Raw genomic sequence first — 22,160 nt, forward strand, 5'->3', positions numbered from 1 at the left:
TGGAGCTTTACATGGGCCCCCTCCCCACATCCTGTCCCCAGAGGCTTCCAGAGCCCACGTAGGATCCTACGTGTGGCCAGGTGTGTCTCCCCAGTAAATCTCCCTCCAAGCTGGCTTTCTGGGGAAACAGATTCCAATGATCCCCCCTGGTTCCACCCTCTCTGGCTCTGGGACATTTGCAGACGAGGCATGTCTTCTAATGCTAACTTTGGTGCAGGCCAAGGAGTGTCCGTCCTCTTGGAAAGACAAGCTGCCTGACTGTGCCCTGACATCCTTCCAGCGTATCCCGGTCCTGCTGTTCTAAGTCAAAGCCCAGGTTTAAGGGGATGGCACATCCAGCCTCTGCTATAGTTATTATAGCCACAAGGGGGCGCCGTTGGGTATGTCTTATTCCTTGATTTTGTTCAAAGGCGAGCAGAAACTGGTGATTTTGGCTAAATTCTTAGGCTGGAATCTGCAGGTAAGACATCCCCGAACACGCCTCTTCATGCACAATGCCGTGGGGATCCTATTCTCCCAGTATCACATGTTCAGGAAGTGAAAATCCGATCTTTGGCAGAGCCAAAGTCTGCCCCACGTCCACTCCCCAAAGACACTGTGACCAGGGCTTGGTGGGGTACAAAATTTGACTCAGGAGGCAGAAGAGGTAAGGGGGGCTAGATCTGAAGTCTAGGGAAGCAGGAAAATGGGAAGGTTGGGTGGCTGTGGAGAAAGATATGGATGACTGGCTTGAGGGCTGCACAAATCTCAATTTTTAAGGGCTACAGGGCTGGAAGGGAGAACATTAGACCCCCCAGATTACCATCTGTTTCAGTCAGGGTGGGTTAGATTATGCTGCAACAACAAATAATCTCAAAATCTCAATGGCTTAACCCAGCAAAAGTTCATTTCCCACTCAGCTCCATGCCCAGCTCAGGTCATCACGGGGCTCTAGTCCCTCAGAGACAGAAGCTGATGGAAGCAACATCTCATCACATGCTTCTAGAACAGAGAGGCAGAGAGCAGAGAACTCTGGTGAGCTCATGCCAGCAGTTAAACGCTCCAGCCTGGAGATGACCACATCACTTCTGCTCATAGCTTGTTGGCCAAAACTCATCCATGACTCCACCCATGCACAAGAGAGCCAGAGGTTGAATCCTCCATGTGTCCAGAAGAGGAACCAGATCTCAGTGGCAATGCTAACAACTCCCACACCCAGAAGCTGGATTCTCAGGCTTTGCAAAATACCCACTTTTTTGTATCGGCTCCTTGAGTCTGGATATCCCTTCACCTTCTGATGGAAAACACACTCTGGGAGGTGAAGGAACGTAGGCTCTGGCTAGGTGGTGGGTTGAGCTGGGAGGCTTCCTGTCTCCAGAGCAGGTGATCCAGGGACTCATTGCTGCTCTTTCTTTCTCTAATCCCCTGGTTCCCCACCCACCTACATGCACACAGGAACAAAAACAAAAATGAAATGGGAGCCAAGTATATTGATTTTTATTGAATTTACTGAGCTCAAGTACAAAAATGGTGGGGAATGATAGTGGGGATAGGAAAGAGCTGGGGAGAGACTCCACGCACACACACACGCACATACACACAAGCCAGGGAGCCTGGCCCTGAGAACTACAGCTAGAGGTACAGGTAAGCTGGGCTCTAATTGTAACCCTCTCCCTAAAGATGCTGGGGTCAAAGTGGACCACATGACAGATCCAGGGTACACATCCTTCCTTGTCCAGTTTCCAGGCTCTTCCAAAGAAGGAAGTTGCATTGGATTGGTCCTAGGATGGGAGGAAAGTGGAAACAGAGGCAAAGTAGGAGAAGGAGTTTTGGAATGGGGAGGACTGGGAAGACGCCCTCAGAGTCCCAACCTGGGCCCAATGGGAGGAGGAAGAGTTTTCACAGAAGGCGGGGGTAGGCTAGGCTTTCACAGGAGCCTGTCCAAAGAAGGGCAAGGGGTGTTGGGGTTCCTTCCTTTTGAAGGGCCTGTTGTGCACCTGAGTTTAGCCAGCGGTTTCTCACCCTGGACACCGCTGTACTGGCAGCTCAGGGCCCAGTTCATGTGATGCTAGAGACACCGTGGGTGGAAAAGGTGCAGAGAAAGTTCACGCTGACCGAGAACAGGGAAGATGGAAGATCCTTGAGGACCCTGAGAAACTGGGCCTCCTCACGCTTGGGCTTTCCGGGTGGTAGGAGGAAGGGGTTAAATGGAGACGCTGTTCTCGATGAGGGGAGGGTCCAGGTAGTATAGGGCAGCTCCAGGCCCCCGCTCCGCTCCCGGATGTCTCGCGAGATCTGAGCCAGGCGGCTCTGGAAGATGGCGGTGCTCGGGAGCGTCCTTTCCTCGGTGAAGTGCTCATCCGGGTAGGTGTCCAGGGGCCGCTGGGAGAAAATTCAGGTGCGGGGTCAGGATGATGTTCAGGACGGGATGGAGAATAATGAAGGGCCACATTTGCCAGCAAATACAGTCAAAGTGGCTTCTAAAGGCGGGCGTGACCCAGCCACGGCTACTGTAAACGCAAACCCTTCAAGCCTCCAAACCACCACTCCAGCGACCTGCGCAGAGCAGCCTGGACACCCGCAGCCCACGGGTCCCTGAAAAGGTCCCTTCCTGTGCCTGGGCCACTGCTCTATGAACTAAATACAACCACATTCAGAACACACCTGAAATCAAACGTAAACAGGCCCGAGCAATTATGCCCAAGGATACACCTGTTACCTCACAGTTTCACAGATGTAAACTCCTGAAGACAACCAGGTCTGAGGCATCTCCCAGTCAACCAATGTTGCCAGCATAATCAGCATCACCGTACACTCGTGCTTTACAGCGTAGCCAATCACAGTCAAGAAACAGCGCAGTGAACTTGAGTCAGTGCCATCCTGTGGCGGAGCAGAGCTGCCCCTCTGGGCTTGACCGCAATGCACAACCAGTTCGCCATCACGGTTCCTGGGGCCAGTCTCTGAACCAGCACACACTGCTCATACAATACAACTGTTGCCAACAATCCTGTTGTTTAAAATATTCTTTGTCTTGTTTTATTGCGCCAGTGAAGCCTCCCAAAACACTGTTAAATCACAGCCTTGTTTTCTTGTCCCTGACTTTAGCGACCTCTATTGTTTCACCATGAGGACAGTGTTTTCTGAAATATATTTTATCAAAACTCCATAAGGGAGTTTCATCTTTTTTAAGATTTTTTTTTTTTGATATGGACCATTTTCAAAGTCTCCATTGAATTTGGTACAATATTGCTTCTACTTTACACTTTTGGGGTTTTTTTTGGCGGCGAGGCATGTGGGATCCCAGCTCCCCTACCAGGGGTCGAACCCGCACCCCCTGCAGTGGAAGGCAAAGTCCTAACCACTGGACCACCAGGGAAGTCCCGGGAGTTTCATCTTATACTGAGTTTTTATTAGTAATGGCTGTTCTCATTTATCATACGTTTTTTCAGCATATATTGAGATGATTATATGGTGTTTCTTTATTGATGTAAGGAAGTGTATTGTTAGGTTGCATAAGGTTGAACCAACCTTTCATTCCTAAATTAAACTAGATTTCATCATGATGTATTATTGTTTTACTATTTACTGTTGGCCTTCACGGACTACTGATATATTTTTAAGATTGTTGTAGCTAAGTGGAATGAGTTTGTAATTTTATTTTCTTAATTACAGGTGATGTTGCAAGGGCTTTACATGGACCATCACAACGGCACAACAATTCTATAAGACAGGTACTCTTATCATTCCCACTTTACAGATAAAGAAACTGAGGCTTAGAGAGCCCGATTACATATCCAAGGTCACATAGGTGGGAAATGTGGATCTGGGACTAGAACCCTCTACCTGAGACTCACTTCTCAAGAGCACTGCCTTTGCCAGGTGCTGGTATCAGGGTTCCCAGTAAAATGATTTGGGAAGCTTCTACTCTTTTCTACACTTTCAAGCAGTTTGAATGATTTAGGAATTATTTGTTCTTTGAAGGTTTAATAGAATGTCCATTTACAAGGAGAGGGATCAGATCTTTTACAACCCTTTTCATTTATGTATGTTTTTCACCTCTTCTGTTTTTTTTGTTTTTTAGGTTTTCTTTAAAAAATCACTTATTTCATTTAGGTTTCCAAATTTATTTGCATAAAACTAAGTATTTTCTTCTTTTTAATTTTTTTTAAATTTTTTCAGTCTTCTCGAATATGTGGCTATATGCCTTTTACATTCCTGATGTTGTACATTTATGGGTTTTTTTTTTCTTGATTTGAATGGTTTCTGGTTTCTTTATTTTATCGGTCTTTTCAAAGAATCAGCTTTATGTCTTACTTACCAGATTGACATCTAATTTCCACAACTATAGTGTCACTACTGATAAAGCAGAACACAGAAATGTGATAGACTGGGTTCAAAGCCTACTTACTAGCTGTGACCTTGGACAAACTGCTTGGTGCCTTTGAATCTCAGTTTTCTCCCCTGTAAAATGGAGCTGCCATTTATGGAACGCTTATATGCCAGTCACTGTCTTAAGCATTTTAAATATAGCTACTTACTTATTTTGTATTTTGAAATAGTGTACACAAGATACCTGATTTAATGACGGAGGCATGGTAGATCCTCAGAAAGTGATAGGTGCTATTATTATTGTTGTTGTTGTTAGAACTTTCTGGGTTGAACTTCCCACTGGCTTATGAGAAAGGGAACTCTCCACTCTCATCGTCTTGTATACTCTTCTCTCTGTACTGTGACATTGTGATTTATAATAAGAAATGTATATTTGGTCTTCTTCCTGTGCCTAGCACAGAGCTCTTAAAACCCTTACAATTTCATTAAGTGATGGAATGTTAAAGGTGTCTTTTGTTATTCATAATAAGCCCTTTTCAACCCCACCGGAGCTTATGTTAATGAGGTGACTTCTGGAAAGCCCCTGGGGTGGCCGGTTGCCGGGAGAATCAACCTTGTGATTAGAGGGTGAGAACTTTGTTTCATCCCTGCAGCCTCAGGGGAGAGGAGAGGGACTGAAGGTTGAATGAATCCCCAATGGCCAATAATTTAATCAATCATGCCTAGGTAAGGCTGCCTCCATAAAAATCCCTCACGTACAAGTTTGGAGAGCTTTCAGGTTGCTGCACACGTGGAGGTGCTGGGAGGGTGGTGGACCCAGAGAGGGCAGGGGAGCTCCGCGCCCCTTCCCCAGCACCACGCTCTGTGGAGCTCCTCCATCGGGCTGTTCCAGAGTTGTGTCCTTTTAGCATAAGCCGGTCATCTAGTCAGTAAACTGTTGGCTTGAGTTCTGTGAGCTGTTCTGGCAAATGATCACAACTGAGGAGGGGGGTCATAGAAACCTCTTATAGCTGGTTGGTCAGAAGCTCAGATGACACGCTGGACTTGCGATTGGCACCTGAAGGGGGTGAGGCGGGTGGAGTGGAGGAGCAGTCTTGTGGGACTGAGCCCTTGACCTGTGGGATCTGACACTATCTCCAGGTGGACAGTGTCAGAACCGAGTTAAGTCATGGGACACCCAGCTGGTTTCGGAGAACTGCTTGGGGTGGTGGGAACCACTCACACACATTTTCTGGCTGGAAGAATCGAGTTGAGAGTATCGAGAGTACCCACAGAGTGTTCTGTGAGTAGACAAAAAGCAGAGAGAGCTTTTCCTTTATAACGACAGAAATGGGTGTCTCCAGATCCTTGGGAGGTGGGACCAGAGAGAAGCAGCCTCCAGGGACGAGTTCCTGCATTCCCGGGCATGAGATGATAAGTTAAAACTTGTTAGAGAGATAAACCCTCTGTGCCAAATGGAGTCAAGCGGGAGAGATGAGGATATCACGTAATGTCAGAAAGCTTGGGGTAATGTCAGAAAGCTTGGGGACACGACCTGGAGGGCAGAGACGTGACTGGTGACGCGGTGTGTAAATGGAGGTGATAGTAATTGGTGATTAAAGGGCTGCTCCCCTGGCCCAGCCTAACTCACAGCCTCCTTGCCGTCCTTCCTGCCTCCAGAATTGCCGCTCCCATCCATCCGCACAGCCACAGAAGCACCCTCGCTAAAACACAAATTTAGCCACGTCACCCCCAGGCTTAAACTCTTCAATGGTTCCCCTCTGTCCTGTGAACAAATACCGCACCCACACTGAGCCATTTATGCTCCTGCAAACCCACCGACAGACTCTCACCTTCACTTGGCTTTACTTGGTAGAGTCCTTCCCTCTGCCTAGAAACTAACCCTGCCCCTCTTTTGTCTGCCAAACCCCTCCCTGTCCCAGAGGTTTCATCTGAGATGTCACTTCCTCCAAGAAGCTGTCCCAGGTTCACCCAGACTTGGTCAGGTTCCATGGGGCCCCATTCTCACCTCTGTCACTAGACTGTAAGCTTATGACATCAAGGTTCATAACTGCCCACCAGCGTCTGGCACTGCAGGTTCTCAGGAAGTCCTGATTGAATGGAGGAGTTCATGAATAATTCCTACAAGACGGTGGTGCCCTTTTCCATTTTCCTGTGTGTCTCCTCAACCTGGCCACAGGATTCTTGAAGGCAGGACGTTCTCACCCAGCTTTATGAGCCTGGCGCCCAGCACTGCGTTGACACATGGGAGGGATCCAGCAGATGTGCGCTGGATATCTGGGTGAATGGATGAGTGGTTGACGGACGAGTAAGTGGTTGGATAGACAGATGGACGGATAGGTGGATAGATTGGTAAACTGGTGAATTAGATGGAAGTTGTGCCCCGGCCACTAAACTGGTATTTGCTTCAGTGTATGTCTTTGGGGACCAACTGTCATTTCCTGAAGAAACTGAAGAACCCAAGGCAGCTCAGCAGTGGACATAAATGCCAGCTATCGGCTCCCAAACTCCCTGGGAGAGCTGCCACCACCTCCACTGCCCAGGCCCTGCAAACTCCCCCCACCCCTAGACACCCCCCCACACACCTGATCCTTGGGCTCTTGGCTGACCAACCAGAAGAGGAGAATGTTGTTACAGGTGGTGTTCACTTCCGGGAGGGTGTCTAGGTAACTTTTCAGGGTGGTAGTCCCCTTGGTCTGCGGTGGGGGCTGCCTCATGGATTATGGGGCATTGGGCATCCAGGCCCCAAAGTCGTGCTGTGGAGACCCCACCCCAGTGGAGTTGGTTGGCCAGAGGAAGAGGACCCTCTCCCTCCTCAACATCCCTGTTCCTGCACATGCCACCCCAGATTTTGCAGTTGGGAAATAAGGGGGTCATGGAGAGGGAAGAGAGGGAGGGGTATAAGGTCGAAAGTTCCAGAAGGGTGGCAGGAGCCTGGGTCACCCCTTGTCACTCCCCGCTCAATGTTCCAGGACTGGGTGGAGTGAGTCACCTAGGAGGGAGGAGGACCCAGAGTAGAGGTCACCCGAGAAGCGGGTCTTGCATTGGCCCCACACACAGAGCAGGCTGCTACTCCACTTGGTCGCGGCCCATCCGAGACAGGAGCCCCTAAGTTCCACTCCCTCCACAACCCAACTCAAGTCACCATTACAAGCTTGGACCCAGCTCCACTCCAGTCATCATCCAGCCCCAGTGCCCAGCCCTATTCATAAACCCATCACAGCTCCGACCCTCCCATGCTCTCAACCCGAACTCTGGCCTCATGTCCATTGCTGGGCCTAATGTCGCGTGACCCAGTGCCCCCCAGGCCCGCCCTCCGCAGCCTCACCTGCCCACTGTTGACAGCGGCGTGCTGGGCGGAGCAGTTGAAGATGACTGCAGTGAGGAGCTTCACCAGCTCTCCCGGGGTGCACAGCCTGCATGGGAAGCCTGCGTGTGGGAGGAAGGGAAGAGGATGCAGATGGAGGGGACCAGATTCCCCAGGGCTGGGGTTCACTGCAGGAAGAGAGTGAGCTGTGCGTACTGAACACGTGGCCACCACTGTCTTTAGACAAGGATTAGGGTTGGGCTGAGGTTAGGGATGGTCTTCACCAAGGTGTGGTCTCTGAAGGGGGTACTGGGACGAGACCAGAAAATGCCCAGTTGGCAGAGCTCACAACCGAAGAGCCCGGTGGGTTCAGCGTGACAGCCAAGCTGCCCCTCCCTGAACACCAAGGCACTTCTTTCTGCAGCCCATATTAGTACTTAATGACTTAATTCTCCCCAGTTCACCAAGATTTGTCTGAGCACTCAGGAGCAGATCCTCCACTGCTGGGTTTAGTGGCAGAGACAGATGGCCAGAGAGGGTGCTACTTATAAGCTTGCAGTGATAGAAGCAGAGGGAGGCTTTAAGGCCAGGGCTTGGCTCTTTGAGGAGGCAGGCAGGGCAGGCTCGGCACTGGGGCTGGCGTGGTTAGGGGTGACTTTCCTGGAGGAAGAGAAGGGCCTCCCTGGGTAGAAGAATGGGTGAGCTTTGAATGGAGAAAAGAAGACAGAGGAAGGCATTTTCAAGCTCAGCCCTTGGTCCTCTTTTCTCTGTACCTTAGTGGTCTCATTCAAGACTGTGGCTTTAGCACCTCCCACTGGCTGAGGATTCCCAAATTCACATCTCTCCTCCTCCTGGCCCCTGAACTCTGGACTCAGCAGTGGGTGTCAGCTACTACCTGACATCTCTGCCTGAGTGTCTATGAGGCATCTCAGACTTGACACCTGCCAAGCCTAATGCTTGACTCCCTACTCCGCCCGTTCCCCAAACCCATCTCCCCCTCCCCCACCAGTGGTCCCACTTCGGTGCTCTCTGTCCAGTTGCTCCCGCCAAAATCCGTGCGCTGGCTCCTCTCTTTATCTCATACTGCACAAGTCAGCAAATTCTTGCAGAAACCAATCTCGTCCCATCACCATACCACCCTGTCTCCAGCATCTCGCTCCTGGATGAATTGACTGCTTCTGCCTTTGCCCCTGACAGCCTGTTCTTCACGTGACAGCTGGAGTGAGTGATCCTTTAGAATCATAAATCCAATTATGTCACCCCTAGCTAAAACCCACTAAGGGCTTCCCACCTCACTTGCCTTGCCATGGCCCTACTTGTTCTGGCTCTCATTCCTTCTCCAACTTAATTTCCTTCCCTACTTTTCTCCCTCTGACTCTACTCAGCCACATGGGTCTTCTGATTCCTCAAACCCACCAGCACACTCCCACCTCAGGGCCTTTGCACTGACTCCATCTTTGCCTGTACACTCTTGCCCCGGTTATCCACAGAACTAGCTCTCTCCCTTCCTTCACATCTCTGTCAAACATCACCTCCTCAGGGACTTCCTGGTGGCACAGTGGGTAAGAATCCGCCTGCCAGTGCAGGGAACATGGGTTCGAGCCCTGGTTGGGGAGATCCCACATGCTGCAGAGCAAGTAAGCCCATACGCCACAACTACTGAGCCTGTGCTCTAGAGCCTGCGAGCCACAGCTACTGAGCCCACGTGCTACAACTACTGAAGCCCACACACCTAGAGCCCCGTGCTCTCTGCAACTAGAGAAAGCCTGTGAGCAGCAACAAAGAACCAACACAGCCCAAAATAAATAAATATATAAATTTATTTTTTAAAAAAATCACCTCCTCAGAGAGGCCTTCCCTGACCACCTACCTGAAATAATCCCCCCTACCTCGACCCACTATATCCCCTGATGCTCTTTTGTTCTCCTTAGTATTCATAACCACCTGACATATTTGCTAGTTTATTATCTGTATCTCCCCACAAGAATGTTAAGCTTCATGAAGGCCAGGATTTTTGTCTGTCATGTTCACTGCTGAACCCCAGCACCTCGAACGATACTTAATAAATATTAACAGTACTTAAACTTTACTGGTTGAATGAAGTGAAAGCGTGGGAGGGTAGGAAGCCAGAGTGGGAAGGCACGGAGGCATAAACAACATGAGGGAAAAGGAGGAGACTTAATTGGAGGTGAGGCTGCAGCAGTGTGCCAGGCAGGGTAGTTTCTGGGCACTGTTTCAGAGGATTACTGGGGCAGTGGCCCCAGTAATTGAATTGGCAGGCGAGCAGCGAGAGGCTGGGAGGGGTGGGACGGGTTGAGAGGCGGCTGCCACAACGCACGAGTAGTGAGAGGACTGGGACTCGGACGGTGACAGTAGAAAATGATGGGGACAATAGGATTAGCCACCCTACTGGATGTAGGGAGAGAGGAAGACATCGGGGAACATGAGTCAAGATGGCTCCAGGGTTTGGAGTCAGGATGACAGGAAAGAGGTTGATGCAACAGAGCAGACAGAGAGGCTTGGAGGAAGGACCAGGTGTCTGTCTGCCTGGGAGTGTGTGGGAATTTTCTGAATGTTCTGTTCGTGGTGGATAGAATAAAAAAGCAAAGATAGACCGTCTACGGGAATTTTTCTTTAGTGCATATTATTTGTTTTTTCCCTTTGAAATATGGAAGCAAGAGGCATGCTGACTGAGGTTAATGAATGAATGTGTTTTACCTTAAAACATGAGTCTAGAATTACTTTGGGCTGTTTGGAAGAGATGTTTGTCTATCTGAAGGATGTCCTGATGTATTAAATCAGAGACAAGCTGAATAAAGAAAGATCAGAGGGTTGATCCCGCTCTGGGTCTTGAATAGGAAACAGATAACCCCAAAGAGAAAAATAGCTGGCCCTGGAGGAGAAGCAGTCAGGATCAGGACGCCCCTGATTAATAGTAGGGGTGCAAAGCACAGGGAGGGGCTGCCCTTTAAAAGATCCAAAAGAGACCTGGCTGTCACCACCTTAACCCAGAAGTCACACTTGGCATCACTCATAGTGAGACAGCCTGACGTCACATGCCTCCCAATATGATGCAATGCAGAGAACACAGCATCACTGGAGAAATACTCTTGCCCAAAACATTTAACCTTTAGGTATTGCTTCCAGGTGACAAAAAACACAGGGGGTAGAGGAATGACATCATGAGGAAGCAATTAGATAAATTTGGAAGGTGAGACATTCTTCAGAACAACTAGTCCTAGCTTTTCAGTAGCCCTTGTGAGATGTCATGTTTCAAAAAGGGTAGATTTCAAAAAGGGTAGAGGGGCCTGTGCTAAAGTGAGAGAGGCTTTAGAGTCAAAACAAACAAAGGTGTCATGGGGTCCTTGACTGGCTCCAGAATCAACAGGATCAGCTGAGGGAGAATGGGACAAGTGAGGCAATTTGAGTATGGACTGGTAAGAGGGTGATGTTGGAGATTATTGTCAATTTTGTTAAATATGATGGCAGCATTGCGGTTGTGTAGAAAAGCGGCATCGTGGGTTTGTTTGGGTTTTTTTTTGAGATGCATAGCAATTAGGGGTAAAATATGAAATGTGTGTAATTTACCTTAAAAGACTTCAGCAATAAGCAAAAGCAACAGCTTAATCAAATATGGTAAGAGCTGTGTCTAGGTGGTGGGTAAATGGGTGTTCATTACATCATATCCTATACTTTTCTGTATGTTCAAAATTTTGTTTAAAAAAAAAAAACAGCCGGGACTTCCCTGATGGCCCAGTGGTTAAGACTCCGTTCTTCCAATGCAGGGAGTGCAGGTCTGATCCCTGGTCGGGGAGCTGAGATCCCCACAGGCTGCACAGAGTGGCCAAAAAAAAACCTTTGGAGCCCATTACAGGTAGGGCTACACCAGCTGTTCATTCTGTTTCCTGGTGACCTGAGACCACGCCTCCTTCCCGGGTCTCCCCCAACGGGAATTCCTCTGGGTGGCCATCAAAAGTGCTAAGTCAGCTAAAAGTCACATCCCTGCCAAGAGAAGACATCCCAGGCAGTGACAGTCTTCCACCCTCTGGCCAGGGCTGGGATGGGGAGGCGGCAGAGGACCTGAAAGAAGTGGGAGGTTCTGAAGGACACGTCCTCTGTGGAGCAAAGGGAAGACTTTAAGGAAGGGAGGACTAAGCAAAGGAGGCCTGAGAGGGGGCCACTGGTGTTGGTGGGTCTCGGAGGCCACAATGGCAGTGTCAGAAGAGAGGGGAGAGTTAGGGGCCAGTGACAGGTGTAAATAAGGAGGAATCGGGCAACAGCAGTACCAAGCTACTCCATGAAGCCAAAAGTGAGAGAGGTTGGTGGTTGGAGGGGCCACCCGGCAGGACGGGCATAAGAGGGTATGAGAGAGGATTCCAGAGTCCTTAGTACTTGCAGCTGGAGATGGCTCCTACCGCATGATGTGACTCATCCACAGACCTCAGCAAGCGGAGGTGAATGGGTGGTAAAGGTGGAGCAGGGACCAGACAGGCACCACGTAGTGGCTGAAAGCAAGGGCTTTGGAGATGTTGGGCGCTGGCTCTGGATCCTGCCTCTGCCACTTACTACCTGTGCAGCCTTCTGTGCCTGTTCCTTATCTGTTTGGTGGGGCTAACAACAGCATGTACTTCCAAGGCTTGCCAATGAATAAGAACTGGGTCATGATAGGGCCAAGGGGGACAGTGGGTTTGGAGGATGGGGAGGAGATACCTGAGCTTTCCTGGCCCAGGAACTCCTGAGCAAAGATCTCTCCAACCCAGGCCTGCAGCTCCGAATCCTGCTGCACAGATGCATCACTGGGGTAATAGTAGGCCATGATTTCTGAGACAAAACTGTAGGAAAGAGATGTCCCTGCTACGGCAGTGACCTTGGGCTCGGGCCTCGCCCGAAAACCAAGGCCCAGTGCTGCTCAGGCCAGGGAGAGCCAGCTGCCCAGAGTCCACTGAGAGTCCATGGGGGTTCAGTGGGGACCCCCAGATTCAGTTGGAACCCCAGTGCCCAGGCTTGCCTCAAGTCTCACCCCCACTCCAGAGAGGCCACCGAGGAGAGCCTGACATGCTGTGTCCCCTCGCCACTCAGCACCCAGGAGAAGGGAAGACCTGCCCACCTAAAGGCCCCAGTCCACACCTAGCTGTTGCTGCTGCCCTGACTCCTCTGGGCGGCCCGTCCTTCCGGCCCTCTGCTCATTCACACACAGCCCAGCCCCTCCTCAGCCCATGGCTACCTGCCATTTCATAAGGAACCCCAACCGCAACTCTCACCCTTGAGGTGCCCCACGCTGGGCCTGAGGACACCTGAAACCCCCAGCATCAAGCACCCCAGCCTGCATGAGCACACGGGTCCACCCTGCCCCTGGGCCAGATTGGCTGCAGGTCCCGGGCCCACACCTCTCAATGGCCGCCCAGACCTTCAGGCCGTCGTCTCGGTAATGGTAGTTGGGGGTATCCAGGATGCCGCGGGCCCGCAGGCTGTCTGGAAGGCAGAAATTGGTGTAGGTCAAGTGGGCCAGATCGGTGCTCATGAGGTAGAGGAGGACTTGCCTCCCGATGGACGTGACCTGAGGACAGAACACAGCTGGGCTCCCGGACCGGCCCATCCCCCACCCCAGTGCCTGGGGATGAGATTGGTCTAGTGACTCCGCAGAGGGCATTTTTTAGTTAATCGAGCAGTCCAAGGCCAAGGATCAAACACCCGTGAGAGCACGACATGGGCTGCGCAGGTTGCGGCCTTACTACGTGCGGAGGCGGTAATCCTTAGGTACGTGGGAACTAGAAGAATAACTGAAGGCCGGGCAGGCCGGGAGGGGAGCGGCGACGCAGGGTCAGCGGGCGGCTGTGCTCAGGCCGGGGTGCCTCGTCCAACTCTAGGAGCCTTTGGAACCCCGAGCCTGAGGAGGTGGGGCCGGTGAGTGGGATCGAAGGGAGGGAGACAGGGTTTGTGAGCGGGGCAAGGTGCCCTCGGGAAGGAGCCCCTTGGAAGGGGCGGGCGGGGAGCCGGGAGGCCGCACCTTGTCCACAAGGCCCTCTGGTTTGAGCAGCGTGGCGCGTGCGATGGTGTTCACCTGCAGCGTGTAGCGAGTGTGCGGAAGCAGGAGCTGCGAGCGGGTTGAGATCACAGGAGCCGAAGGTCAGGGGAGAAGGCCGTCCCTGCCCCGCTCCCTCTGGCCCCGCCCGGGGGTCACCCAGACCTTGTAGATGGGGTGGCAGCGCGGCAGCTGACGCAGCGTGGCCACGGCGAAGGCCTCGCACAGCAAATGCGTGCACAAAAAGTGCGTGTTGTTCTCGTGCACCAGGAACTCCGAGTTGCGCACCCACGTCTTGGCCAGCAGCCAGTCCCAGTCGGAGTCAGTGGGCAGAAAAATGGGGCTGCCTGGCCCGGAGGTCTGGCTGAGCTGCGTCCAGGAATAATAAGGGGCTGAGGCTCTAGACTGCTAGTGTGCCCCTTGAGGCCCCGCCCCCGCAGCCTCGCCCCGCGCCGCCCCCCCCCCAACCCCCCAGAGCCCGGCCCCAGGCTCACCTGGATGGCCAAGGGCAGCAGCGCCCCCTGGGGGTTGAGCCACAACCGGCAGAGTGGGGAGGCTGCGTACTGCGGGCGGCCGTTTACGCAGTGGATGGGGACCTCTGCCGGGATCCAGTAGTCCGCTAGGAAGATGTGCCCCCTCTGGGGAAGTTGCACGGAGCCTTAGAGTGGTCTCCCCACCCGCGCACTGCTTCCCTCCGTTCTCTGGCCGCTCCCGCTCCAGCCTGGGTCTCAGTAATTATTGGTGCCTGCACTAAAGGCCAGTGTTGGGTACCCCACCCTTCCCCAAATGTCCGGAATGAGGTCCAGCTGAGTCCTTCATTGTGCAGCCTCTCACCTGGCTTCCCAGCAGCTTGGACAAGCCGGCATCCTCTCCCCCTTTCCCCATACCTGGTCCTTCCTATTCTCTCAAGTCAGATGACTTCATTGTATCCAGTATCAGCAAAATCAACACACGAGGGGAATCCACCAACCCCATCTCCAGCCCCCTGGAGGATGCCTGGGGGCTTGACTGGGCTGTCATCTCCTCCCACACCCTAGGAGTTTCTAGTTCTCAAGGATCATTCTTGCTCCTCTAGTGGTGCTGCCTTTGGCCTGTCCTAAAACAGCCTTCTTCAGGCCTCAGCACCTGGGATCTTGGAGGCCCCAGAACAGGGACAGGGCCTCCTCCTCCAGGCTGTCATGCTCATTCATACCACTTCAGCAGGCCCCATCTCATGCCTCAAGCCTGAGCCCCATCTGGCTCTCATCCATATCTGCTCTACTTAAAGGCGCAGGGCTGGGGGATGAGGCCTGCAGGCTGGATGCAGCCATCCCACCCTTACCTTCCATACCCATCCCTTCTCCCTACTGACAACTCATTCACCTCTAGCTCTGTCTGCGGGCAGGTGCCTGGTCTCAGCGAGGGGGCCACCATGTCATTGGTGACAGGCAGCTTGCTGGGCAAGCTGGAGAGGCAGTGGAGCATGACAAGATTGACACCGTTCAGGTACTGGTATCCGAAGAAGTGGTCTTCACATCAGTGCTCAGTGACGTACTCTAGGGGACAACAGAGGGGGGCCAGTTGAGCTGGAAACTGCTTCACTAGATCATGCTCAACCCAGCCCTTTGCTCATCACCGTGGTTTAGCCTTTCCTTCCAACAATCCTATGAGAGTAGGTATAATTATATCTTCAGTTTAACACTGGACACCAAAATTCCAAGAGGTAGAGTGACTTGCTCAGTTGGGTGGCAGAGCAGGGATTTGAACCAAAGTCTGGCCCCAAAGCCCAGAACTCTTGGTGGCAGGGGTAGGGGAAGAGAGGCAAGTGCATCTGATCAGGATCAGGACTCCCTAAGTGACCCGTGACCCTCTGTCTGTCCCCACTCACTTATTCTTGTCCCCTCCCAGAGGGAGGAGAGGTTGGTTCCTGAGGGGAATCTGGGAGATTGCCACCAGTGAAGCCAGGAGCCCCTCCCTCTGGGATCCAGCAGTCCCCCTGAGAGAGCCAGAAGAAGGCCCTTTCCCAGGATGGGGCGGAGGGGTCTGAGTATGGGGTAGGGTGGAGGATGGACATCTCTGCCTGGCTCTGCACACCTGAGGTGAAGGTCTTGTGGCAACACATGATATTCCGGATGTCATCCAGCTTCTTCCAGGAGCCCTTGTGGTCCAGCAGACCCAGAAGCTTCATGCCCAGGGACCTGTGGGAGGGGAAGTGGGGGTGGGCAGGGGGGCTAGGGGCTGCCAACTGCACTGTGCCCCCAGCCTAGAGGCCTGGAGGGATCTGACAAGGTCAGCACCCAGAGAAGAGGTACCTAACAGTCCACATGGGAGAAAAGTCTAGAGACTCCTTGAGGCTTTGTAGGGGTGACTCCACATGTGTGTGCAAAGGTGGTGTGCAGGGTGCAGACAGGTCTCCTCGTTGGTGTTTCGTCCTGCTTTCTCCAAGCTCTCAGCTTGTCACAGACCTTCCCTGGTCCCCCTCCGCCCACATGACAAAGCCCCAACTGCTCAGGCTGCCTAGGAAGCTCCCCACCAGCTGATTTCTACAACCTTTCTAGCTTTTTCTCCCACCCTTTGCACTAACCAATCCAGTCACAGCCTTCTTGCTAAACATAGCCAGAGATGTACTTTGTACACTGAACCAGTAAAAGTGGGCTTGCCAACCGCGGGCCGGCACTTTTCACTTTGTGGATGTCGGTACTGTTTTAATTATTTTACAATGAGCATGTACTATTTTATAATCAGAAAAAAATGCTTGAAATGAAGTCAGCTTTCTCCCCTGTCCAGGGCTTTGTTCAAGCTGTGCCTCTTCTAGAAAACCTTCTGCTACATCTCCACCTAGTATCAAACCTATCTGTTCTTCTGTGTGCACCTTAGATGCAAAGTCCTTCATGAAGCATGGCCTGATGGCCCCCCAAACACACGCCTTGTGTGTATCTTTCACAAAGTACCCATGACTTCCTTCGTTCCATCGTAAACCCTTAAGTACATCACTCCCTTTATTATCCTACAGTGTACTCAAATCAGCTCCTAGTGTACTGTGGGCTCCTTAGGGCCAGGACTGGGGCTGTGTATGCCTGACATACCCAGTTCGTAATAATTGCTCACTAGCTAGGCCAAGTAAATGGAAGGGAATGGAACATAGGATAGGAGGGTTATGGCAGTTGGTCAGTAAGGTAGGCTGTGGAAGGATGCTGATGTGCCATGAAGAGTGTGGGCACCTGGAGAGGGCACAGGGGCCTTAGTAACCTGACAAGCCCAGGGGCAGCTTCCTACGTGCTCACTAAGCCGCTCACGCCTCCTTCCATGGGTCTTTGCCCGCTGAGCACCTGCCCACTCAGGACCTGGGGATGGGAAAAACTGGATGGGAGCTTGGTCATTAAAGCAGAGGCTGAGGAGGCAAGAGAGAAGAAAGAACAGGCCTTCCTTTTCCAAGGCCTGCCACACATGTCCTTCAGGACACCAGGCAGTCACCTCACACTAAAGCCCAGTGACTCCCTCCCCTCTGTAAATGACCACATGGCTGCCAAATTCCAGCTCCTCTTCCCATTGGCCCTTCTCTGAGCCTCACACAGGCTGTCCACGTGGTCTCCTGGGCCCTCCCTTGCCTAGACCCGCATATCCATCGGGGGACCAACTCAGGTGACTCTACCTTCCGGGATGCTCCCCTGGTCCCTTAGCCCTGCCAGGTCCTTGTCCTGAAGCCTGAGCCCCCTGTGTCTGCCTGTGCACCCCAATCCACTGTGGACACACTCAAGCTCCATACTCCGCCTCACCTCTGCATCCCCTCCCACTAGTGCTTCTCCAGAAGAACCGTTCTGGCACCAAAGCCCAGAACACGAGGATCCGGCTCCTTGCCCTGGCCTCCTCTGGGCCTCTTGATGCAGCCCCTACGCAGATGGCCGAGCCCTGCACTCCTCCTGCCATACTGACCTGGGTCTGCCCAGAACCCACCCACTCTCCCCTCACTGATCCTCCCCCCCCCGCCCCCCGCCCAAAGCTTCAATCCCACGTGTCTCCCCAGCAACCACCTCCTGAGCCCCGCTGACCCGCCTCCTCTATGCACTAGATGTCAGCTGTACCCCCTCCAGCCACGTCACACTCACAGCCTCAGACTTGAGCTGCTTGTGACCCCTCGGATTGCTGATTAACTGTGCTGCATGTCTCCCGAGGGAGACTGTGAGTTCCTCCTGGCCAAAACTCTATCCTAATGCTACTCAGTAACCGCTATTGAGAGATTATTTTGTGCTGGATGTTAGCTCATTAAAGTCTCCCCCACACCTATGAGGTAGATATGAATATTATTTTCATTTTAAAAATGAGAAAACAGTTTAGAGGCTAAGTGAAAATCAAGGTCATAAAGCTAGAAAGTTTTGGTCTGGAAATTGAACCTGAGGTGGCCTGACCACCTCCTTAAATCTTAAGGGCTGGGCCTCTCTGGTCCTACTCAACATGGTCCCACCAACAGTGCCTGGGACCATGCTCTGCTCTGAGTAGGTGCTCAATTAATTCTATTGATTTGAGGAATGGAAAGAGAAGGGATAATTAAGAGCAAAGAGGTGGTGATGGGGAGCTAGAGAATGGAGTTGCTTAAAGAGAGAGCGGAGACGGGGTGGTGGGACAGGGAGAGGGGAGACTGGGGACAAGGAGAGGGGAGACTGGGGGCAGAGACATGGATGTGCATCAAAGGGACAGAGGCTGAAGGAAGAGTGAGCAGGAGTGCGGAGAGAGCAGTGGCCTCACGCAGGGATGGCGTTGAAGAGCAGCGAGGTTGTCTTGGTGGCCGAGTAGCAAATATTGGGTTCCATGGACAGCAAGGACGGGATGTCAGTTTTCATGGGAAAGCCAGGCCGGTACCTATTCCCATTGCTGGGGAGTGGAGGGAGCAGAAGGACAGAAACCAGTCAGAGGGACCTGCAGCCCACTCCCCTTAATTCCTCTCCTCTCTCCTCCCCCAGAATCCCCAGGCCTCCCCTCACTCCAGGCTCCTCCCCTGCCCTCTCCCCTCCTCTCTGCCAGACTCCAGGGGCCATCCCCACCCATTCTTCTCCAGACACTTGAATTAAACTGCGTTTGTCACCGATCCTGCTTTCCAGGCCGCCCACCCAGTCCTCACAACAGACCCTTCACGCCCCTCCAGCTTCTTCCCCAAATCTCAGTTCACCCTCACCTGTCTACCTGGTCTGCACAAGGCACCCTCTTGATCAAAGCAAATTTCTTATCTGACTCCACCTCCTCAAAGCTGCTGACGTTGCCGGGGGAAGCCAGGGGCGGGCGTAGACTTTCCAGCTTCCAGGGGAAAGAGGTCAGAGGTGGCAAGTGAAGCTTAGGGTAAACAGGAACCTTAGCTTTCAAAGACATGACTTTAAAACTCCCAGAAACCACCCATTTTCTGGGTAGATGACAAAGAATTAAAGTTTTTTTTTTTTTCCTGAAGGCACTAAGCTTCAGATCAGGATAGCATTTGAGGATGACATGAATGTCCACACTGGTTTAGAGTTGGGTTTGTGTTGAGATCAAGATCATGGCTGGTTTGGGGGTGAGGCTGAGGATGGGCTGAAGTTGGTCAATCCTAGGGTCATGTCTGGTATCTGGGTCACATCAGTACAGCTGGGGTTGAGTGTGGGTTCATCGATGTTGTTGGGACAATTGTCGGTACTGGCATTTTGGGTCTGGGCTCAGGGTCAATATTAGATTAAGGTTAGGTTTAAATGAGGGTCGTGATCAGAGCTGGGCCCCTAAAGTTGGAATTGAGTTTAGAGTTAGTACCAGTCTGATTAAGGATGAAGTCAGATTAAGATAGCAAAGAAGTCAAATTAGGCCACCCTCACCGGTAGCATTCCTGTCAGGCCTGGAGTTCCCATTTCCTGTGATCCAGAAGGAGGGGAAGGGAGTCCTGACAAATAGTTCTTGCCGTGAGGAATGAAAGTTACTCATTGGTAAGTCTCTTGTCAAATGACACCTCCTCCAGCATGCCTGTTCTGAACCCCCCAACCCTTGAACCCAATCCCTCAGTGACACGGATGTCCCACATTCTTTGTGCATTCATCAGTAGAAGGGATTCAGGACAACGTCACCCCCAGATTAGAACAATCTTCCTAGTTGTTTGCATGTTTGGCTCCTTGGGGGCAGAAGGCACGTCGTATTCATTTTGTGTATTCCCAGCATCCAGCATGGTGCCTGGCACCGTGCATATAATATGCACTTGACAAAGGACTGATGAACGAGTATATTTTGTGAAGTGATGGGTGGATGTGCTGTGATGACAGATGGGGGTTCAGAGCGAAGTCTATGAGTAACTCACAGTACTAGCAAGGGTGACGTTCACTCGCTTCACCTTGACCTAGAGCATCATCTCTCATGCCTAAGACTCATCTCCATGATCGGACTCGCCTTAGTCTTACCTCTGCAGATGAGAGAGCTGCTCAGGAGATATGGGGGTCCAGGGGCTGAAGGACCTTCAGCCCAGCAACCTTGAAACGTCCCCCAAATTCAAGAAAGAATCTGAACAGCCCCTCACAGGGACTTCATCCATACCAGAAAAGCCAGTGGTAGTGGCCAGGGCCTCTCCAGCTAAATTCTCTAAACATTCAGGGCTTCTCCCCCTGTTGAAATTCAGTAACTCAGCTTGCAGGTTAATTCCTCTCAGAGGAATTGGCTCTGGGGAAGGGCAGAGGTCAGTGGTGAGCACACATTATCTATGTGTTTGTGTGTGTTTCTGAGTGGTGTGAGTGTGTGCAAGTGTGTGTGTGCCTAGTCTCTGTGTGTCTGGGGGGGGTGGGTAAATACTGCCCAGAAAGCCCCTGCATTTCAGGGCGTTAGAGGCTTATATTTTCAGAAAGCACCTACTTGGGAGCCCTGAGTTCCAGTTACCCTAATTCCAGCCCTATTCCCTACACTCTGGGCTCTTGTGAGAGCTCTCCCTGATCCCAGCAGATGTCTTCTGCAGCCCAGGCCAGCCCCTGCCTCTGGCCCACCTGTTCCTTGTCGAAGCTCTATGGTGCAGTAGCCCTCAATCCACTGATAGCAGGGAAAGTGGCAAAGAGTACCACCAGGGGTAGTGATGCAGATACGGCTGCAGTACCAGGAGTCCTTGGGGAAGAAAGCGTAGCGCTCCTTGGGGAACCGCAGCAGCAAGAGCTCACCCAGCTCCTCTGAGCAGCGTACCTTGTACTTCTGCACCTGGGGGGCAGGAGAGCAAGCAGTTGAGAGGCAAGGAACTGCCAACGTCATCCTTGCACCTTGAAAAGTGCGACTACACCGACACCTAGTCTGACATATAAACCCGAGCTGACCGTAACCCATGTGGTGCCTTTGCATGAATTAGAAAAAGGCATCCTTCATCCAGGCAGTAGCAGCCACGGCGCTGCAGGAGTCCTGTGTGAGCAGAGTGGATTCTGGATCTCCCTAGCCTCCCTGGAGCCCTCACCTTATGTAGGCCAGCAGCAAACAATCCTGGGGCCTGGCAGAGGCAGGTGGACCCCTTCCAGAGAAGAGGAAACCCAGGCTCAAAGAGGGCAAGCGCCTTCCCCAAAGCCCACCTTCAGTTACTGGAGGAGGAGCTAGGAAGCCAGTGGAATTCTCCAGAGCCCCTGCCCAGGGCTCCTTCTCCACAGCCCTGCCTGGATAGGGTTTATCATCCCCAGAAAAGACAGGACCAGAATAGGGGTAGTGACGAGGTCAGGACCGGCATCCTGAGTTCTGCAGGATTTGATGAGCTCTGGAGGAAAGACCCTCTCCTCCTTCAGGGTCCCCTGTCCGCTCTGCCCCTCGGGGTGGCTCCTCCCTCTCTCCAGGGGCGAAGCCCCTGCCCACGGGATCCAGCCGCCGCTTGGGGCTCTCACCACATGTGCCCACCAGTGTGACAAAAATGTTGTCCAGTGTGCCGGCCATCAGGTAGGGAGCAGTGCCCACACACACGCGGTACATGGCCATGATGGGAAGGAAGGAAGGATGCCCCCGGCAGCCGGCCTGGAGGAGGTGAGCCGCAGGCCAGGCAGGGCTGGGCTGCTGAGCCGCTGTGTCAGAGCCTGGGGGTCAGGATAGGCCTTTAGGAAAAGTCCAGCTGTCTCTGGGATGCTCTAGGGCTCACTCGCTGGCTCGCTGGCTCCAGAAGTTCTCTGTTGTTGCTAGCTGAGGGCTCCCTCTTCCCGCCCACAGCCTTTCGCCCTAATAGTTGTTTGTTTGCATCTGGCACAGCCGGTCCCTCTGACTGGCAGGACTGGGTTCACCCAGATGATTGTCAGGAGCCCGGGTCCCACTGGGAAGGGAGGGACCAGATGCCGAGAGGGAGACAGGGATTAGGTGACGCCTGTATGACTGGGACACTGATCTGCTCCTGGTCAGGGGCCGACTGATGCCCTGGGGCCCTTGTCCGCCCACTCCCCAACTTCCCCCAAGACTGTTTCATCCTCTCTCTCAGCCAGAACTGGCCACAGGGCACCCGCATTCCTACTTGTGAATCATCCATGTGAATCACTATACACAAGTGAGCCGTAAATCACACGTGACTACAGCCACATGCGAATCGGACACGCATCTCTG

General features: G+C 52.5%; 1 protein-coding gene across 1 annotated transcript; it reads right to left on the bottom strand.

Moving 5' to 3' along the window:
• Nucleotides 1-2,182: 2,182 nt before the first annotated feature.
• Nucleotides 2,183-21,872, bottom strand: ALOXE3 (arachidonate lipoxygenase 3). Its single transcript, XM_065897850.1, is given in 18 exon segments — nucleotides 2,183-2,226; nucleotides 2,229-2,361; nucleotides 6,894-7,064; nucleotides 7,637-7,737; nucleotides 12,326-12,447; nucleotides 13,003-13,172; nucleotides 13,623-13,709; nucleotides 13,803-14,006; nucleotides 14,132-14,275; nucleotides 15,000-15,172; nucleotides 15,711-15,814; nucleotides 18,360-18,485; nucleotides 18,787-18,874; nucleotides 18,877-18,905; nucleotides 19,448-19,525; nucleotides 20,590-20,802; nucleotides 21,409-21,715; nucleotides 21,751-21,872. Coding segments are annotated over 17 exon segments (2,130 nt in total). The 5' UTR covers nucleotides 21,552-21,715; nucleotides 21,751-21,872.
• Between the last annotated feature and the right edge of the window lie 288 nt (nucleotides 21,873-22,160).

Source organism: Phocoena phocoena, chromosome 19 (assembly GCF_963924675.1).
Source record: "Phocoena phocoena chromosome 19, mPhoPho1.1, whole genome shotgun sequence".
Lineage (NCBI taxonomy): Eukaryota > Metazoa > Chordata > Mammalia > Artiodactyla > Phocoenidae > Phocoena > Phocoena phocoena.